General features: G+C 52.8%; 1 protein-coding gene across 2 annotated transcripts; it reads right to left on the bottom strand.

Annotated features, from left to right (window-relative positions):
* Positions 1–3,937: 3,937 nt before the first annotated feature.
* On the bottom strand, positions 3,938–12,351 carry LOC119541534 (keratin, type II cytoskeletal 71). 2 transcript variants are annotated; one of them, XM_037845636.1, is made up of 9 exons: positions 11,905–12,351; positions 9,385–9,599; positions 8,594–8,654; positions 7,981–8,076; positions 7,497–7,661; positions 7,202–7,327; positions 5,535–5,755; positions 4,896–4,930; positions 3,938–4,182 (listed from the first exon to the last, which is right to left on the bottom strand). In XM_037845636.1, the coding sequence occupies exons 1-9, from the start codon at positions 12,349–12,351 to the stop codon at positions 3,938–3,940; spliced, it is 1,611 nt and encodes a 536-aa protein (XP_037701564.1). The 2 variants fall into 2 exon arrangements, with proteins under 2 accessions (XP_037701564.1, XP_037701565.1); XM_037845637.1 differs by having other exon boundaries at positions 3,938–4,143.
* Between the last annotated feature and the right edge of the window lie 5,924 nt (positions 12,352–18,275).

Here is an 18,275-nt window from a genome sequence, read left to right as displayed (position 1 = left end):
CCCATTCTCTGCATTTGAGGAAAAGACCTTTCTGCAATAAACAAGCTATGACTCCTCCCCTCCCCTCCTGGCCAACCACAGCCTTCTCTAACCCTTGGATGCCCTCCTGGTTCTGCCCTTCACCCTCAGCCCCATTCCAAGCACTCTCTTGCACAAGCCATCTCACCACCCAAGAGAGTGGTCCAGCTATTTCTAGAGCTGTCTTGGACCAGTCTCTGTCTTCAGCCCACGACATGCCCCAGCATCTCCAACACACCTGGTGGCTGACCTACTGACATTTCAGTTCCTCTCTGTGGTGTCAGAGGTTGGGTGGGAGGTGTCAGGTTGACCCCTAGACAGCCCCCCTCCTGCTGTGGGAGTCCATTTAAAGTGTCCTGGACCTGGCCCTTTCGTCAGGGCAGGACACAGCTCTGGGCTCCATAGCACTCTGGGTTCCCGCTCTGGCTTCAGCTTCTCCGAGCATATCTCATTCTTTGTTCAGCTGCACAGTTTTTCCTCTACCTGTGTCCTCCCTCAGTGGCTCCTCCTGTCTGTGGGACCAGGAGCCATGCAGAACTCAAAGGGCACCCAAGGCCCCTGCCCCGCCAGGGAGAGACCGAGACTGGCTCAGCTGTAACTCCAGCTCCCAGGGCCACAGCGAAGGCCAACCCCAATTCCTCCCCAGGGACCTGGGCCCCCCGGGAAGCTGGTGTCCTGTGCAGCCCCTCCATCTGACCTCTATCTCCACCCTCCTGCTGCAGACTCCTCCACACTCTGAGTGGGAGACAGGGCCATGGGCCTCTTCCCTGTACAGTGTGAACCTGGCAGCGCCGAGTCCTTTTCCTTACTTACCCTGTGATTGATGTCCTGGAGCCTGCCAGGTGAGAGGAGCAGGCAGGCAGGTGGCAGCACCGCCAAGGACAAACTCCTGTCCAAACTCAGGAGCCAGAGCCCTCTCCTCGACCCCCAGGAGGCAGGTGATAGGCAGGGTCACTTCAGGGTCTTCTCCAGCCCAGGCTGGTTGTTGACAGACAGGGGCTCTGATCCTCTATTTCTTCATCTGTGAAATGGTCATAGCAACAAGCCTTCATTCCTGGCACTGAAAGTGCTTTGTAAACTGCAAAGCAACGGGTACAGGATAGTCAGAGAGGGCCAGTGAGTGCCGCTGCTCTCTCCGCCCATGACCATGGCAGACATTGCTAATCGATCAGGCTGGCCTTTCCCTCAGGATCTGGATGTGATCACAGAATCCTCCACTGGCTGCTCATTACAAGATCCCAGTGACTGCTTGGGCCACATCCCAATAACCTTAATTGTTTTGGGACAGAGGTCAGACATCATTGTTTTTTAAAGGTCCCAGGTTATTTTTCAGCCTGTGTGAAGAATGACTGCTCTTGACAACCACCACCAAATGGCTAAGTGGATTCACAAAATGTGACGTAGTGGCCACCCAGCTTGCCAGCCATTGTCGTCATTATTCCCTCTCCCGAAAGCAAAAGCAGCCCCCAAGTCCCACCTGGACTTCAATTCGACACCCAGCTGAGCTTCTCCCTCTGGGGCCTGCCAAGGTTGCAACTCAGGTCCCTACCATGGGCCTCAGAACTGTTCACCACTTGTCCTTCCCTGGGCCTCCAGCATCTTGTCCTATTGTGCTGGAAAACGGACTCAGGACCCAGGAGACCCCTGTAAGCCCTGGGTCATAAAGGGATATTATGACCCAAACATGGGTCATAAGCCGACAGCATTCAGAGATGACTCTACCACCAAACTTGAGAATCTAGCATTTCTTCTAAGTCCTTCAGCTGGAAAGTTCTTTCTGCTATCCCACCTCAGTCCTTACTGCTGCAAAGAGAGCAGGGTAGCTGCAGAGCACAGGCAGCATGCATGTAGGCTTCTTCCTTCACTGAAGAAAAGGTAATGTCCCTTCCGACTACTAGAAACACACACACACACACACACACACACACACACACACGCCTCCATTTGTCAATGAAGGAAGCAAACTTCTTGTTGGGTCTTGATCTTCTCACACTCTACCTGTACCTGCTGAAGGGCGAGGCTGACATCCAGGTTGAAGGCAGCCTCCTGGGTGGTAGGGGTTTCAAGCTGACTGTGTGGCATTGCCCTAAGACCTAGCTACCCCTCTGAACATTCTAGCCACCTTCATCCCTTCCTCCAAACCCTCAGCTCAAGCTGCCACCCCACCACCTCTTTTTGTCCCAAATCCTCCTCCCTTGACCCCACAGTCCAGCCCTAATGCCACATCCCCTGCTCCTCTACTGAATGAAAACTCTTTATACCCCCTCCCCCAGATGCCATTAGCGTGGTTACCTGCTAATAGACTGGTACTGCTAATTGTGGAGACTTTGGATCCAATCCACCCACAAATGCCTGGCCCTTCCTGCACCCCAATATCCCCTCCAGCTGCAGAAACAGAGCTCTAGCCACAGCTGTGAGAGTTGATGCTCCTTGGGAGCCCCTCAAGTCCCCAAGGACTTCCTGGCTGAGGTTTTCCCACTCATGCTGAGGGCCTTGGAATCTGTCTGCCCACCCTGACATCCTTCCCCACCACAGGGCTGGCCTTCACCAAGTGGTCCCCTGGGTTGACAGTATGGTGTCTGGGGAGACGACAACTGCCCAAGAACTGAGGTTCACAGCCTGGCCCGTCCCCAGCTCACCACACTCCCAGCCTCAGATTCCAAGGAGATGTCACCCAACTTAACCTTCCAGTAGAGAGGCCCAGAGGGTGGGTTCCCACCAGCTTCACCCTTCTTGTGGGAGATCCCAGGCAGCCAGGCCTCTGAGCAGCGAGGAAAGAGTCAAACAAATATGCTACCCCTCCATCAAGTCCCCAGTTTCCCACTAAGAAAGAACCAGTTCCTGGAAAGAGGCCACGGTCCCTGTCTGGAACACGGCAGCTTCTGTCACTGGACACGGTTCATACTTGTGTTGAAAGCCAAATACCAAGCTGCATACACACTCTTTTCCTGCTTCTCCTTTCTTCTCTCTCCCTGTCTCCTTCCCCTTCTCCCAAATTCTGCTCCCTAGTTCTCTCCTCCGGGAAGACTCGCCACACAGAATAGCACCTCCCTGCAGCTCTGACGATCTCCTACGCATTCTTAGAGTTTGCTCTTTTCCTGCTCTATCAAGAAATTTAACCTGGAAAAACAGGCTGCACAGGTGATCAACAGTGACGTATTTGTGTGTGTCTGTGTTTGTGCTGTGTGTATGTTCCCGTATGAATCCACACACCCCCTCTGCATGTGTGTGGGGCATGCATTTGAGCTGCGGTTGCACGTACACACTTCAAACACTCAAAGATCAATTGTGCTGTTTGTTGTGCTGTTTAATGAGGATGCAACGGGGTAGGGGTGGGGGGACTTTAAGAACAGGGGACAAGAGAAAGGTGCCCCCTCTCCATTTCTCCATTGTTTCTGGATGCAGGAGAGTGAAGAAAAAGACCCTAAACTGTACTGAGTCCCACTCAGAATGAGCAGGGAGATGAGCCAGGGTGGGGTGGGGACTGGGTCACTCGTGGCTGTTTGTCCTTGAGTCCTCCCAGCAGAGGCAGAAGCTGGGACTAAGACCCCAGCTGTGTGAGATGGCATCAGTCTGAGAGCTGGAGAACCACACAGAGTAGTTAGAGACTGAGCCAGAGGCCGGAGAGGGGAGTGAAGGTGGGGAGCCAGGGAGCTGAGCTGGTGACTGGGCTGGGGGACCACAGCCAAAATGGTGAATACTGGGAATCCGCAGGAAGAATTCAGCCAAGCTTAGTGGTCCAGACCTGTCCGAGCTCAGGAAGACACAGGCCAGGAAAAGTGGATGACAAGGGCATTGCCGGAGGCACCAGAGGGGGCTGGCAGGGTGGCAGCGTAGAGAGCACAGCGGGTTGGGGAGACGGCGGCGGCGGGGCCAGAGCTGGGGTCACGGGGTGGCGGTAGGACACGGGTGGCCCTCTCTACCGGCTGGCTTTCTTGGAGGGGGTGCTTGGGCTGGAGCCCTTCCCCAGCGCATCCTTGTAATCGCCGGCACTGCCCCGGCTCCGGCCCTCCCCTCCGCGGACGCTGCACACTCCAGAGATGCAGCTGCTGCTGTTGGCCACGTAGCCGCCGCTGACCGAGCTGGGCCGGAAGCCGCTGCTGCCGCTGGTGCTGCTGATGATGGCTGCAGGGCGAGAACCGGGTGAACCCCCACTCAGCACAGCTGGGGGCCAGACCAGAGGAGGCCCCCTTTCCCCAGGATGAGTGAGGCTCTACTAAGAGCCTGGGTGGGTCACAGCCTCCCCACTAGGGAAATTATCCCAAAGACTGCTCCACCCCTTCCATTAGTCTCTCTGCTAAACTTTCCAGCCTCCAACCTCTCTCTCCCATTAGCAGTCCCACAGATGGCATTTTTTGGAAGCTCTGATTTAACTCTCTCAGTCCTGCTGAGAAACCCAGAGATCCAAAACAATCAGCTTGACCTCTAAGCCATTCCCGCACCCCCATTCACTGATTGCCCTCCGCCCCCTCTGATTCCCTGGCCCAGATCCAATTTCATCTTGCAAACTTGGTGCCCCAGATCTTAAACAGATCCATAAATCATTGTCTTGCAATACATTCCTTGTTTCCCATCCCCCATGGCAATAGCCTTCCCTACTCCCTCCCTCCACCACATCCCCCCACCAATCCATCCCACCCCACCCCCCAGGAAAGGAGGAAATAAGAGTTTAAAAAAAAAAAAGAGGAAATAAGGAGTGATAAAGAGGAAAGAGTCCTGGACTAGGAGTCTGGAGACCTGATTTCTGGCCACGCCTCCACCATGTGGCTGCTGTGTGATCTTAGGCAAGGCTTTTCCCTCTCTGGTTCTTAGACTCCTCATCTACACACACAGATCCCAGATTATACAATTTAATGGCAAAGCACACAAGTACTTACAGATGCTGACAGGGGAGGAATATTCTCCTGACATCCTGTTAAGGAGAGAAATAAAATAAGAGAGAGCAGTCGTCCAGCCCACAGACTCTTATGCCCGGAGGCTGCAGGGAAATCCTCAGAGCTCATGAAGCCCACCAGCCTGGGGTGGGTGTAGGAACTCCAGGGTTCCTCTGACACAAGCAGAACCTGAAAAGCTCTGGGGGCAACCCCTGAATCTTTGGGGTAACCAGGCAACAATGCAATAAACAATAGTTTGCCTGACGAGCCTTGGGCACACTCCCCGAGGGCCAGACTCACCCCACCCCCAGGACACTGGGGAAGCGGAGTGGCTGCCCCAGGATGCCTCTGACAAGCTCACACTGAGTGTGAACAGGTAAGGAAGATGGAACAAGGAGGTCTAATGTGGTTTTTTTAGGGGGTGAGGGTGTTCCCAGTTGCACCCAGGGAAGTTGTGAGGATTTAACGAGCCAGTCCCTGTAAAGTAGTTATATACAGTGCCCGGTATGAAGTCAGCACTCAAGCCTTGATGGGTGTTATTAATTACTATCATTATTCTTTCCTAGATTAGGAGATGTTAGACTTTTTCCTTTGATTCCTCCCCAACCCTTGGGGCCTCTCTGCCAGAGCACATGCCCTCACCTGCACTCCTCGCCCTCCAGCATCTTGCGGTACATGGCGATCTCCATGTCCAGGGCCAGCTTCAGGTTCATGAGCTCCTGGTACTCGCGCAGCATCCCGGCCAGCTCCTCCTTGGCCTGGTACAGGGCGCCCTCCAGCTCGACCAGCTTGGCCCGGGCATCCTTGAGGGCATTGTCACCCCGCTGCTCGGCATCGGCAATAGATGTCTCCAGGTTGGAAGCCTAAATGTGGAATTGGAGAAGTCAGGAAGCTGGAAGGGGTCATTGGAGACATCCTCATCCAAACCTCTCTGGTTCTTCAAGACCTCAGGGCCGAGATGCCCACCTCCACCCTCCACACCGTCATGCTTCTCTTCTAGGGTTGGGACCCTTCTGGGGCCAGAAAGGCCTTCTTTAGCTCTGTCTCCCCTCCCTGTGTTTAGATGGTTGTGGCAATGTGCCCTCCCAGGAGAATGGCCAACTCAGAGCTTCAGTTCAGTGCAAAGACATTTACTTTGCAACTCTGTGCTGAGGATATGAAATGAATAAGAGTAAGACTGCTTGAGATGTTTAAAGTCTGGGAGGAGAGATGTGTCGCATGGTAGAGCAATGACAGCAGCTACTCAGGGGTGCAGAACCACAAATGAGGAGCATGGGGAGGGCGAGACCCGCGGAGCAGTTATTATTTACTGAGCACCCACTGTAGGCCCAGCACCATGCTCAGTGCCTCACACTCCTTAGCTCCTGTAGTCTTTACAGCACCCATTGACCTGAGGTCCAGAAGCTTGTACAAGACCACACACTACTAAGTGTTAAAGCCCATGGGATAGTGGAAAGAGCACTGGACTAGGAGTCAGGAGCTCTTGGTTCAGCTCACAGCTGTGCTACTTACCAGCATGCAACCCACTTAACCTCTCTGAGCCTCAGTTTCTTCATCTGAAACTCCTACTTGTCAGGGTCATTGTGAGAAGTAAATGTAACAAAATGATGGGAGTCACTGCTATTGTTGTTATATATATTATTATATATAATTGTGTGTTATTATATATCATTTTATGTATGTTATTATATAGATGTAATATTATATATTACATCTTGCCTCCCCTCCTACTAAAGCTGAGTCTGAATTCTGTATTCCTGGGAGGGAGAAGCCCGGAATAAATTCTTAATAAATGTTTGCTGAAGGCATTTTAAGGGATGCTCCCTGAACCCGTTTCTCCTCCTCAATCATTAAAGCAACAAATATTTATTAAGCTGCTACTGTGTGCCAGCTACTATGCTAGATGGCAGGAAAATCGTGGCAAACAGAACAGATAGCTCCTGCCTCCAAAGACCTTTCAGTCCAGTGTGTGTCTGGGGTAGGGGTGGTGGGGCGGGGGGAGGCAGGTGTGTCAGACAATTACAGATAGTGTGACAAGTACTGGGAAAGTACAGGTGCCAGGAGAGCACATCGCTGGGGCAGGGCAGGGAGAAGTGGTCCTAACCCAGCCTGGGGATCAGCGAAGGCTTCCTGGGGAGGGGACTTCAAAGCCAAGATCTGTGGGGTGAGTAGGAAACAAAGTACCTCTGGGGATGTCCTGCCCCCTCTGTTAGAGGCAGTGACCTCCGGGCCTTCTCCCGTCTCATGGGCAGAGGCTAAGAAGCTGACCACTGGGCCAACTCATCCGCCACAAGCAACCATCCCCTTACCTGCTTCTTCACATTCTCAATCTCCGAACGGATTCTCTGGATGAGCCGAGTGAGCTCCGAGATTTCATTCTTGGTGTTTTTGAGGTCGTCCCCATGTCGGCCAGCGGCCAGCTGCAGTTCCTGGAACTGGGAACCCAAGCACAGAGCTGTGGACCAGCCTGATGAGCAGGTCAAGGGGGAATGTGATGTCTCAGGGCTGGGCTGGGCATGTCGGACAATTGGCTGGACCCGGCCTCTGCTCTGGGAAGGAGCCTGCTGGGCTCACCCTCCCCAGGCCGGCTCAGCCCAGCCTCACCTTGGTCTGGTACAGGGCCTCGGCCTCGGCTTTGCTCTTCAGGGCGATCTCCTCGTAATGGGCACGGATCTCATCGATGATGCTGTCCAGGTTCAGGTCCCTGTTGTTGTCCATGGACAGGATGACGGACATGTCACTGATGTGGGACTGGATCTGGGCGATCTCCTGGAGGGGAGATGGAGATAGTCTCAGGGCTCGACCGCTGCCGGAAGCCAGCCTCAGGCATCCTCCCTCAAGTGATGCAAGCAGATTCCCGTGATGCCAACGTAAAGGCGTAAAACCTACGGCTGTGGCCCCTCTGGGCAAAGTGATTCAGGCAGATTCCCACTGCCATGAGAGATGACCCTGGCCCATTTCCTTTCCACTCAGAGGGCAGAGACTGAGGGACCTCCAGGGCTGAGATGGGAGTTGAATGGCTAACTACAGGCCCCCTCCTTTGTGCCCTTCCCAGCCCCAGATGGATGGAGTGGAGAGACAGACTTACAGCTTCAAAGAGACTCCTGAGGAACTGGATTTCCTGGTTCATGGAGTCCACCTTGGCTTGCAGCTCCACCTTATTGAAATAAGCCGCATCCACATCCTGAAAAATGCCCAAAGCATCCCCCATCACTACCAAGAAGGCCGGACCCGCCGCCAGCCCAGGTGCCCTGCACAGCTTATACAGCCAGGCCTCTTCTCTTTGTGGGCCCATAGGAAAGGAGATGAAGAAGCTAAAGGCCAGCCTCACACCATTCTGAGGATCTGCTCCCTCAGTCAGGATGGGGATGTCCTCCAAGGAAGGGAGACCCAGCCAGGCCAGCTGTCAGAGACATCCCCCTGCTGTCTGAACAGATCCTCCCAGCTGCAGTCGGACCCCCTTTGTATCATCCCTGGAGGAGAGGGAGCCTCTCTGATATTCTTCTCTAGGGACAAACCATACCCACAACTCCACCATCATTCTTTCTTCTGAAGAATCTTTCATTGCGCCTTTCTCTGCCTTTGCCCTGACTATATCTGAATCTGCTCACTTTCTAACTGATAGCAGAGCACAGTGGCAGGCTTGGGTCTGCCCTGCCCCAGGCTAGCCCCTGGGAATCAGGGCCTGCCTGCCCTCTCACCTTCTTGAGCAGCACAAATTCATTCTCTGCAGCCGTCCGCCTGTTGATCTCCTCCTCATACCTGCAGGGATGTCAGGGCTTGGTCAGTGAATATGTCTTACTGCAAACCCTGACTTGCCAGGAAAGACCCTAGGCAGGGAGCATCCTGTTGGTCCAAGGGCAGAGGTGCTGATGGGCCACAGAGTATGGAACCAGGCAAGGAAGGCTTCCTGGAGGAGGTGACTTGGTAACCAAGTTTGGAAGAAGGAGATAGTTGGAAATCAAGCTTGGAAGATGAGAAAGGAGCATGTGGGACCAATGTCCTATGGGAAATCTTGGAGAGAGCAAGAAGCAAGCTGCTCCCCCAAATTTTAAATAAAGCCTTACAAATTACAAACTGCTCTCTTAGGCATTTCCTCAGTTACTCCTCACCGCTGATCTGGGAGGGAGATGCACCTGCCTCCATTTTACTAATGAGGTCACAGAAGTTCTGGGAGAACATGAAAGGTTTACCCAATGTTTCCCTCACCCCAGAGTCAGAGATGATGATTCTCTGACCACTGCCCAGCTGACTGGACATTTGTCCTAGGTGCCAAGCCAGAGGCTGGAGGAGCCAGGGACCAAATCCGGAGTTTGGTTGGGGGCACCCTGCTCAGTGTGAACAGGTGCACAACCCCCTACCTCCAGAAAGTTCAAGCTCCTCCTGCAGAAACTGTGATAAGAGCCCAGGGGCCTGAGGAGCCCATTCCTGCAGGATAAGCTCAGAGGGGCAGGTGCAGTCGTCCAGCTCCAGGGGGGGCCTCCTCGCTCACCTCTTCTTGTAGTCCTCTACCACGTCCCGCACATTCCTCAGGTCTGAATCCAGCCGCACCTTGTCCCCGGACAGTGTTTCCAGCTGCTTCTGCAGGTTGCTGATGTAGCCCTCAAGGATGGGCTCCAGGTTGTTCTTGCAGTTGTTCAGGTCCAGCTGTTGCAGCAAGTTCCACTTGGTCTCCAGCACCTTGTTCTGCTGCTCCAGGAACCGCACCTGGAACCCAAAGCCCAGAAACAGTTGAGCCCCCAACGGAAAGCCCCAGCTACCATTCACAGGGGAAAAGCAGACTACCTGCATCTTCTTCTCTACCTCTCGCCACAGCTGCATGAGGTAGATGAACCACTACCCCTATTTTACAGAGAGGAGACAAGCACAGAGAAGTTCAGCAACTTTCCAAGGTCCAACTGTTTAAAAAGTTGTAGAGCCCAGAACTGAACCCAGACATGTGTCCCCATAACCCATGCATCCAATTCATAACCCACCATGGTCAAACCAGCTCAGGATATGGGAGTGCCTAAAAAAACCAGGACAGAAGTCAGACTGGGTCCATCTCTTTGGAAAGGGGGTCCGCTCTTCATTTTTTTAGCATGCCAAAGCTCAAATGAAGCTTGGTTCAAGGGCTTTTGGGTATCTGAAATTCCTGCATCAGGCCCGACTGCCTTTTTGCTCACAGCTTTACCCTCTCCCCTTTGTCCTGCTCTTCAGAGCAGCATCCCGTGGGTGAGCATGGCATGTGGAGAGAGGTGGGCAGGCTGGGGCTCCCCTTCCCATTGCTGCCCCTCCTTGGGCTTGGAAACTGCACACAACTTGCTTGTTTGGTTTTTTGGGGGGAAATGTTTAAAATCAGACTACCCTTCATCTACATGATCACAGCTAAATGAGGTTGTGTTCCCTAAAGTCAGAAACATGGGACAGGGAAAATCACCTGGGATCCAGGGTCGTGATGGGATTATCCACCAAACAGTTTGTCTCCAGCAGAACACCCAGAATTTGGTTTGGTTTAACAAATCTGGAATTTTACATGTATATCCATATAGTTGAGGCTTAACCACAGAGTAAACCCTATGTAGTCTAGGACACAAGAATGCACATCTGAACTACTGGACACATCTGGATCATCAAGGGGATTTGCCTATTTCTCTGGATGTCTGGTCAGGGGACTGTCCTCTTCCAGAGACTACAATTATTTGGGAACTTCGGACCTTTGTCTCCCTCCCCCCCAACACCTTTGTTTAAAAGGAGAGTCCGAGGTGACTGAGTACGTCTTTCTTTCCGTGTCTCCAGACTTCATCCATCCACAAGGTTTGAGCTGTTAAGCCGAGGATCTGTACACTCCCATCCCCCAGACCCCAAACCTCAAAAGGCCTTGACCTTCCAGACCTTAAGTGGCTTAGAAGAGCAGGAAGGCACAGAGATGCTCAAGGTTGGCAGCAGGGAATCCTCCAAGCAGAGGGAGCTGCAGAGGTAGGCTTCACCTGGGATGGCCGTGCGACCCTCTCCACCATGAGCTTTGCCCTCGGTTGGCCGGTCCTGGGTGCCTGCCAGTAACACGGCTCTCTGGGTTCAGTGTCGGGCCTGGAGACAGGAGGCTAAGGGGCCAATCTCACCTTTCCTTTCCTCCACACCTTTCCTGCCTCAAATGTAAATGGGGAAACCATCTCTTATGTACCAAAAAGCAGGGGCCTTTCTGGGCTGACTGACCCCTTTGAGGTCTCTTCCAGACCTCTCCTCTCCTCCTCCAGCCCTCAGAGATGAAAAAGATAACAGCAACCACCCTTTCTGGAGCCCTTAGGATGGGCTGGGCACAGTGCCCAGATCCTCACACACATTTTTCTTTGTAAATCTGACAACAACCCCAAGAGGTAGGTTATTAGCTCCATTTTAGAGATGAGGATGTGGAGACACGGGCAGGATGAGTAGCACTGCCAAAGCCACAAGGCCGGTGAGTGATGGGGCCAGGGTTGAAGCTGGGGCTGACTTCAGAGCCTGGAGAAGACCCCCTCACCACCACACTGCTCGGCCTCTCCAGGGGGTCCTCAACCTGCTGAAACGGATACCTGTGGTCCAGACCCGTGGAGCCAAAGGCCCGGAACAGCCACACACCAACACTCCCGACCCATCAGTTAAATGACTAATGGACAAAATTGGTCCACTAGGAGGGGATGACAAGCATCACTGGTGTCTGGGGCTTTTTTCACACACAGACTGCAAGGTCCCAAGGCTTAGCAATGGCACTGAGCTGGCCCTTGTCATTTAGGGCTAGGTCTCTTCCCTATGGATCTCCTGCCAGAGCCCCTGATAAACCCTTGCTGGTAGACTGACCTTCTTCTGTCTTCTCTCTGGAAGACTTCACAGAGAGGCTGATACAAGTCACCCTGACTATGGAAAGTATCTGTCTTATTCACAGTAAGTGCCTCCTCAGAGCTAACCCCAATCCCTTCTGCTATAGCAAAATCTCAGATTCCAAGTGGAGAAGAAAAGGGCAGTTCACAGGTTCCCCAGGTCCTAGCAGACCCACCTTGTCGATGAAGGAGGCAAACTTGTTGTTCAGAGCCTTGATCTGCTCCCGCTCCTGGGCGCGCACCTTCTGGATCTCGGGGTCCAGCTCCACGTTGAGGGGGGCCAGCAGGCTCTCGTTGACAGTGACCTGATAGATGCCTCCAGGTGGGCACACGGACGGACACACGGGCCCCAGGGCCACACTGCCAAACAGGCTGCCAGCAAAGCCACTGGCCCGGCCCCGGCCAAATCCATAACCTCCAGTCTTCCCACTGCCACTGGCCATGTTGAGGGAGATGCTCCGGCCGCACCCCAGGCTGTAGAGGCTCCGACTGCCAAAGCCCCCACCGAGCCCTTTGCCCCCTGCCCGGTAGGAGGACGAGCTGCCCCCTGAGACCACGGCCGAGCAGCCACTGAAGCCTCCCTTGGTGGCAGCTCCGGACTTGCAGGTGAATTGGCGGTTCATGTTGCTGGTGGAGATGGAGCTTGGAGGCAGGCAAGAAAGGCAAAATCCCACACGGGTTCTGCTGGTTGCAGTGAGGACTGACAGATCTCCTTATATACGTTTGCCACTGGGGCTCATAGCTGGGTAGTCAAGAGCTTAATTCGTGGGATTGGTTTGCCTGGGAGCAAGAAGTCATTTTCTCTATGCTGAGCTAGAGATCAAGCCCTCCCCATCTCCGAAACAACATGAAACCTTCAAATTGCTGGGCTTGCAAGACTTGCTCAAGTAATTTGGGTCTTATCTAATTAACCTGCTGTTAGAGGGTAATTTGCTCCAGGCCCCAGCATCTCCAGGGTGGGGTGACCCTAGCACCTCACCATCCCCATCCTGATGAATCTTCTCTGGTTGTTGGCTTCCCCTTGGGGCCTTAGGGGACAGGGAAGGGATGGATGTAGGTGGACTTCCCTGGACAGGGAAGGACCCTGGGTGGTGTAGCTGGGGACTCCAACCATACCTGTGTCCCCTCCTTCCTAGAAAGGGGCAGATCATTCAGGCAGTCACCCCTTCCCCAGGCATCCTGAAGACATATCTTACTGATTGCCTCTCCTCCCGGCTCCCAGGGCAGAGCCAGCCATGGGCATGAGGGAGCTGGAATGGGATTTCCACACTTCACCTTTCTCCAAATTCCCATGATAAGGCAGGCTGGGGCTGTGTGAGGGATATTTCATAGCCTTCCAGCCCTTTAAGGGCTGAAGAGAATGGGGAAGAGAAAAAAGAGGATGAATTTAGGGCAGGTGGCTGAGGTATAGAGAAGGCCAAGAGAAACTTGCCCATAATCTAGAGGTTTGAAGCAAAGATGCCCATGTCGTCCATTTCATTTCCATCTCTTCCCTTGTACATCTGCTAATAAGTCTAGAGGCAACTTGAGGACAGGGATCATCTGTCTAAGTTAAAATAAAAAAGATGCTATCAACGTGACACCTCACTCCCATTGTGTCTCTCCAGGCCCATGCAAACCAAGAAGGCAGGTGGCCTGGGCCCTGGGAAGCCAGGCCTTGGGGGAAGGCTCAGGCAGGAAAGACCAACCCCAAGAGGGGTGACACAGTGACATAGCTCTGTTCCTGAGGTGTCTCTTGCCCCCCAGTCTCCACTGCCTGGCCCCATCCCTGCTAGGGCCCCAGGGGTGAGCTGTGGCTTTTTGCTAGGTGTGTGCACAGGAGACAGGAGGCAAATCCAGAGCCAGGCTGGATTGGGGCTCTCTCTCACTTGGTTTAGGCATTTGGTTTGAAATCCATCCCCATCACCTACTCACTTTTATGTCATCATTGTTCTTACTAAACACCAGAATTTCTCTCACCCTTCTTTCTTTTCTACCTTCTTTCTCCATCTCTCCTGACTCCCTCTTCATCTTTCATCCATCCCTCCCCATTCCCCACCCCCACCTCTTGTTCTGTCCCTCTGCCATCCTGCCTTCCTCCAGGAAGTCTTCCTGGAGCACCATAATCTGAGCTCTTCTCGTCTTCCTTAGCCCTTAGCACATTCTTGGTACATGCTGGAGGACAGAAACTCTATGGCAGCTCCTACGAGGTTCCTCTGAAAACAATGCCATTTTAATTTTCCTTTGTAAAGAGAGTAGAAGCTTCTGCAGAACAGAGACCACCTAGAATACTCCTTCCTTCCCTCCTGTCCACCCTCCCTCCCCTCCTTCCCTCCTTCCTTACCTCCTCCCTTCCTGCCTTCAGTAAACCTCTACTGAGTGTCTCATATGTGTCAGGCATGGTGCTCAGTGCCAGCAACACAGGGAGCTTGTTGTATAACACTAAGGCCTTTCAGAGCTTTCAGAACTGAGCCATCACACAGTGGTCCTCCATTGATGGCTTTGCTGGCTGCACGTTTCCCTCCTGCCTATGGCAACCCTCCAGCCCAGCGTCCAGCGTTCCAACCGCTGCTGCCTCCACTCCTGACCCACACCACAGCCAAGGACACCTCACCCTCAGGCCTGATTTTCAACTACCTCCAAAATTTTGCCAAAATGTTCCAATTCAGCCTGGCATACTTTCTCCCCTGTTCTCTTCTGATTCAAATCTCTCTCCTCTATCCAAACTCTGCTTAAAACCCTAGATTGAGGCTCATCTCCTCTCCTCTGTGTCCTGAGCCCCTCTGTCCGTTGACACTTGTTGAGTGTTTCCTGGGGGGTGGGTCCTAGGTGAGTGTCCCATGGCCCCCAGGCAACTTCTCCCTCTGTACCTTCCTCAGGGCCCGGGACCAGCCTCTGACCCCCAGGATCCAGGTACGGGAGGACAGATAAATAACCCCTCCTTGGAGCATCAACCAAGCAGAGCAGAGAGGGCTTATCTTTAGGACTCTTCTGTGCCTACTTCCACCTAAGATGGTACCAGGAAGAAGTTAGGGCTCCAGGGATCTGAATTCCACCCCACCACTGAACAGTTCAGCTGTACTTAACCTCTCTAAGCCTCAGCCTCCCCAACTACAAATGGGAAAATAAACACCTGATGGGATGGTGGTGTCGATTACATGTGTCAGTCCATGTAGAGTGCTCAGTAAGAGCTCCATACATATTTAATGTGCAATAAATGTTATCGATCACTAAAAGTAGAAAACAAAATGGAATGAAAGAATTAGTCTGTCCTCTCTTCTTTCCCTCCACTCTCTCCTTCCTGTCTTCTGGGTTGTCTGGGCAACACATTCCCATACAGTGTGGTCCAATGATGGAGAAGAGGGAGCAAATGGTGTTCCCAGAGATCCAGGTCCCAAGAATCGCTCCACTCAGACCATCCCTGACATTGGAAAATTCATCATTAGAAAGAATAATAATTAATAATAGCTATGAAATAATCAGTGCTTACCAAGTGCAAGGACCAGCAGGAAATGCTTTGTGAACACCATCCATTGCTATTGATCCATGTATCAAATATTCATTGAGCCCCTGCCCAGTGCTAACGGGGGCAAAACAAGGTTCCCTGCCTTCAAATAGTTTACAGTAGTCTCTGGATCCCTCCAAATGCAGGTGTCACTGGGAGAGGCATCTCATCAAGCTATTAGCAAGACATTAACACCTTAGCAAGAATTAGTTAATCAGCTGCTGACCATTGGAATGAAACACCCAGTGTTGTTGATGAAGGGGGATGATAGAGGAGGAAGGAGGAGAGCTCTGGGTCACCCACAGGAAGGGTGGGCCCAAGTGAGCCTCCTGTATTTTGCTAGAAGGGGGAAAAAAGGAGGGAGGGACTCTAACTGGAAAAAAAGCAAAAAAAACAAAAAACAAAAAATGGATGGGGCCACAGTTCACTGAGGTTAAAGGCTCTGCCCCGCTTTAATTGAGCTCTGGGGGAGATTCTAGGGCAGGAGGAGACAGTGCCCCCTGCTTTGGGAGGCCTCTCAGGCTGGTGAGGGGGACCACAACTCAGCTTCTTCTTCCTCTCCCATCCTTTATGGGATTGCCCAGCTCTCTTCCTGGGAATGCTTGACAAGGCAGCGTTTTCTCACCTGTGGAATGGTGGGGGGAGTGTGTCAGATTAGAGACTCAAAACCCCACAGGAACATCCAGCTCGGACTTTCAAGGAAACATGAAATTGTGTATTAAATAAGTTGCATTCGCATGGTTCTTGGATTTATAGCTAAAAAGTTATATTTGGTTTACACAAATAATTTGAAGTTTTGTTTGTATTTTTGTTTCTGCATCTGTGATGATCGGTTTGACAGTCTGTTTGTAACCCTGTGGCCACAGTTTGTATATTTACTCTCCCCTTTCTGTGCTTTCAGGTCTGATTAGCCTCCCCAGAGAAGGCCTCAGAGAAAGAAGGGCAAGAAAATTCTGTACAACCCAAGGGTGTTAATGCTGGGTGGGAGGGAGGGGAGATGTGCAGAGGAGAGGCAAGAACTGGGGACACTGAATCCACAAGGGCTTCCTGGAGGAGGGGGTTTGGACTCCAACCTTTTAAGGATAGAAGGCTTGGATGGACTGGCAGTGAGGAGAGAGGAGTACAGCCCAGGCTGGCAGGAGGCATCTCATTTGTGAGGAAGGAAGCAGAGACCAGGCTCAAGCAGTCACAAGTGAAGGGTGCCCATGGGCAGAGGGACACTAGGTCTCAGGCTGCACGTGTGACAGGGCAAGTGATAGGGAGCCACTGCAGGCTCTAGAGCCAGGGAGGGCCTGAGCATTACGTGCTGGAGGAAGCAGAATCTAGCTGCTGTGTGGGTGGGATTAGTGGGGGGTGGAGAGAGGCTAGAGGCACCGAGACAGGGGCAGGTGGTTCTCTGAGCAAATAATTGTCTCCAAAATTAGAGAGAATGAGCTGGGCTATTTGAATGACATCAGCCTGACAGCCCTCTTTGGCAGACGGACCCAGGAAATGAGGTCTTCCTCCTTCATCCCCTCCTCCTGCAGCTTCAGGCAGGCAGGGAGATGAGCCCAGAGCCAGGTGGATGGGACACAGTTCCCCTCCCTCATTTGGGGGCAGGATAGCTCTTCGGTGGGTTTGTGGTTGGCATGTCCAAAGGTGAGCTCACCCCAGAGGAGCTGGGGTATAAGGACAGGGGGCTATCCTGCCAGGCGCTCACACCTTCCCATCCCGCTGAGAAAAGTACCTTCCAGGCAACCCCTAGACCCCTTGTTTCTTCTTCCCCCAGCTCTGTGGCTGGAGCCCCCTCTTTAAGCTCTACTGGCCATCTCCCTCCTCCTGGCCTACCCCCAGCCTCTGGGGAAGTATGTGGACTTGGGACCCTGAGGACCTGGTCCCACCTCAGCCTGTCATAAGCCATGTGACCGTGGGCAGGTCTCATAACTTCCTAAACCTGTTTCTGCATCTCTAAAATGGAGATACGAATACCTGCTCCACCTACAACCTGAGGTGGATGGGAGGCACATTGTAAATAATTATAATTATGATAATAAGAATAATAATAGCAGCTGACACTTATAGAGTGTTAACTCTATGCCCAAGCACTGTTCTAAGCATTTCACATGTATTAACTCATTTAATTCTCACAACAGCCCCATGGTAGGTACTATTATTATCCCCAACTTGCAGATGAAGATACTGAGGCGCAGGAGGTCAACTAACTTGCCCAAAGTTGCACAGCGAGTGAGTAGCTGAGACGGGATTTGAGCAGGTTTCAAACCCAGACGATCTGACTGCAGCCTGTGCTCTTGGCAGGCTTTCTCATGTGTAAACGCCTAATGCAGGCACCTGCCCCTCTCCTATGCACGTGCCTGACTCTTACCCTCTATGAGCTCCGGTTTTTGCTCTCAGTTGCCCCTTGGACACCTGAACTCAGTGTGAAGAACTGAGCTCATCACCTTCTCTCCCAAATGAGCTCCCTCACCCCATGACGGCCCATCTGCCCCCTCATTCTTCCAGGTGTCCCCACCCCCCAAGAAGTCACCTGCCCTCTTCCACCGGCTCACCTGCATCTGTCACCTGCCGTGGCCCAGCCTGGGCCCCGTCCTGTGTCCCATGGGCATTTGTGCTGTAGCTTTTTGGACAGTCCTCCCTTGCTCTGCCCACCATCAATTGGACCCCTCCAGCCCAGCCTGCAAGCCTGCTGTTTCCAGGACAGATGCTCACACATTCTTTTCTTCCTGTCACAGACCCTCAATTCCAGCCAGTTCTGACTCCTAACTCCCCATCTCAGCCTCCCATGCTCTTTTGAAGAAGATAAATGTAATTCCAGGACTTGGGTGAGAAGGGAGTGGGAATGTAAAGCAGACAATTACTTGTTTCACACGCACACCTGACTTTTTCCTGGTTTCCTGCTCCAGGCTTTTCTCCCAGCCTCCTGTCCTCCAAGGTAGGCTTGCCATGTCCTTTAAGATGAACCCAGACACATGTCCTCCAAGAAGGCTCCCCTGAGCCCTCCCCAGTTTTCCCACATTTCCACGCCCACCCTCTCACAGTCAGGCTTTCTGCACCCACTCTCCTGTT

Source organism: Choloepus didactylus, chromosome 8 (genome assembly GCF_015220235.1).
Source record: "Choloepus didactylus isolate mChoDid1 chromosome 8, mChoDid1.pri, whole genome shotgun sequence".
Classification (NCBI taxonomy): domain Eukaryota; kingdom Metazoa; phylum Chordata; class Mammalia; order Pilosa; family Megalonychidae; genus Choloepus; species Choloepus didactylus.
This window is presented reverse-complemented; position numbering and strand designations above follow the sequence as displayed.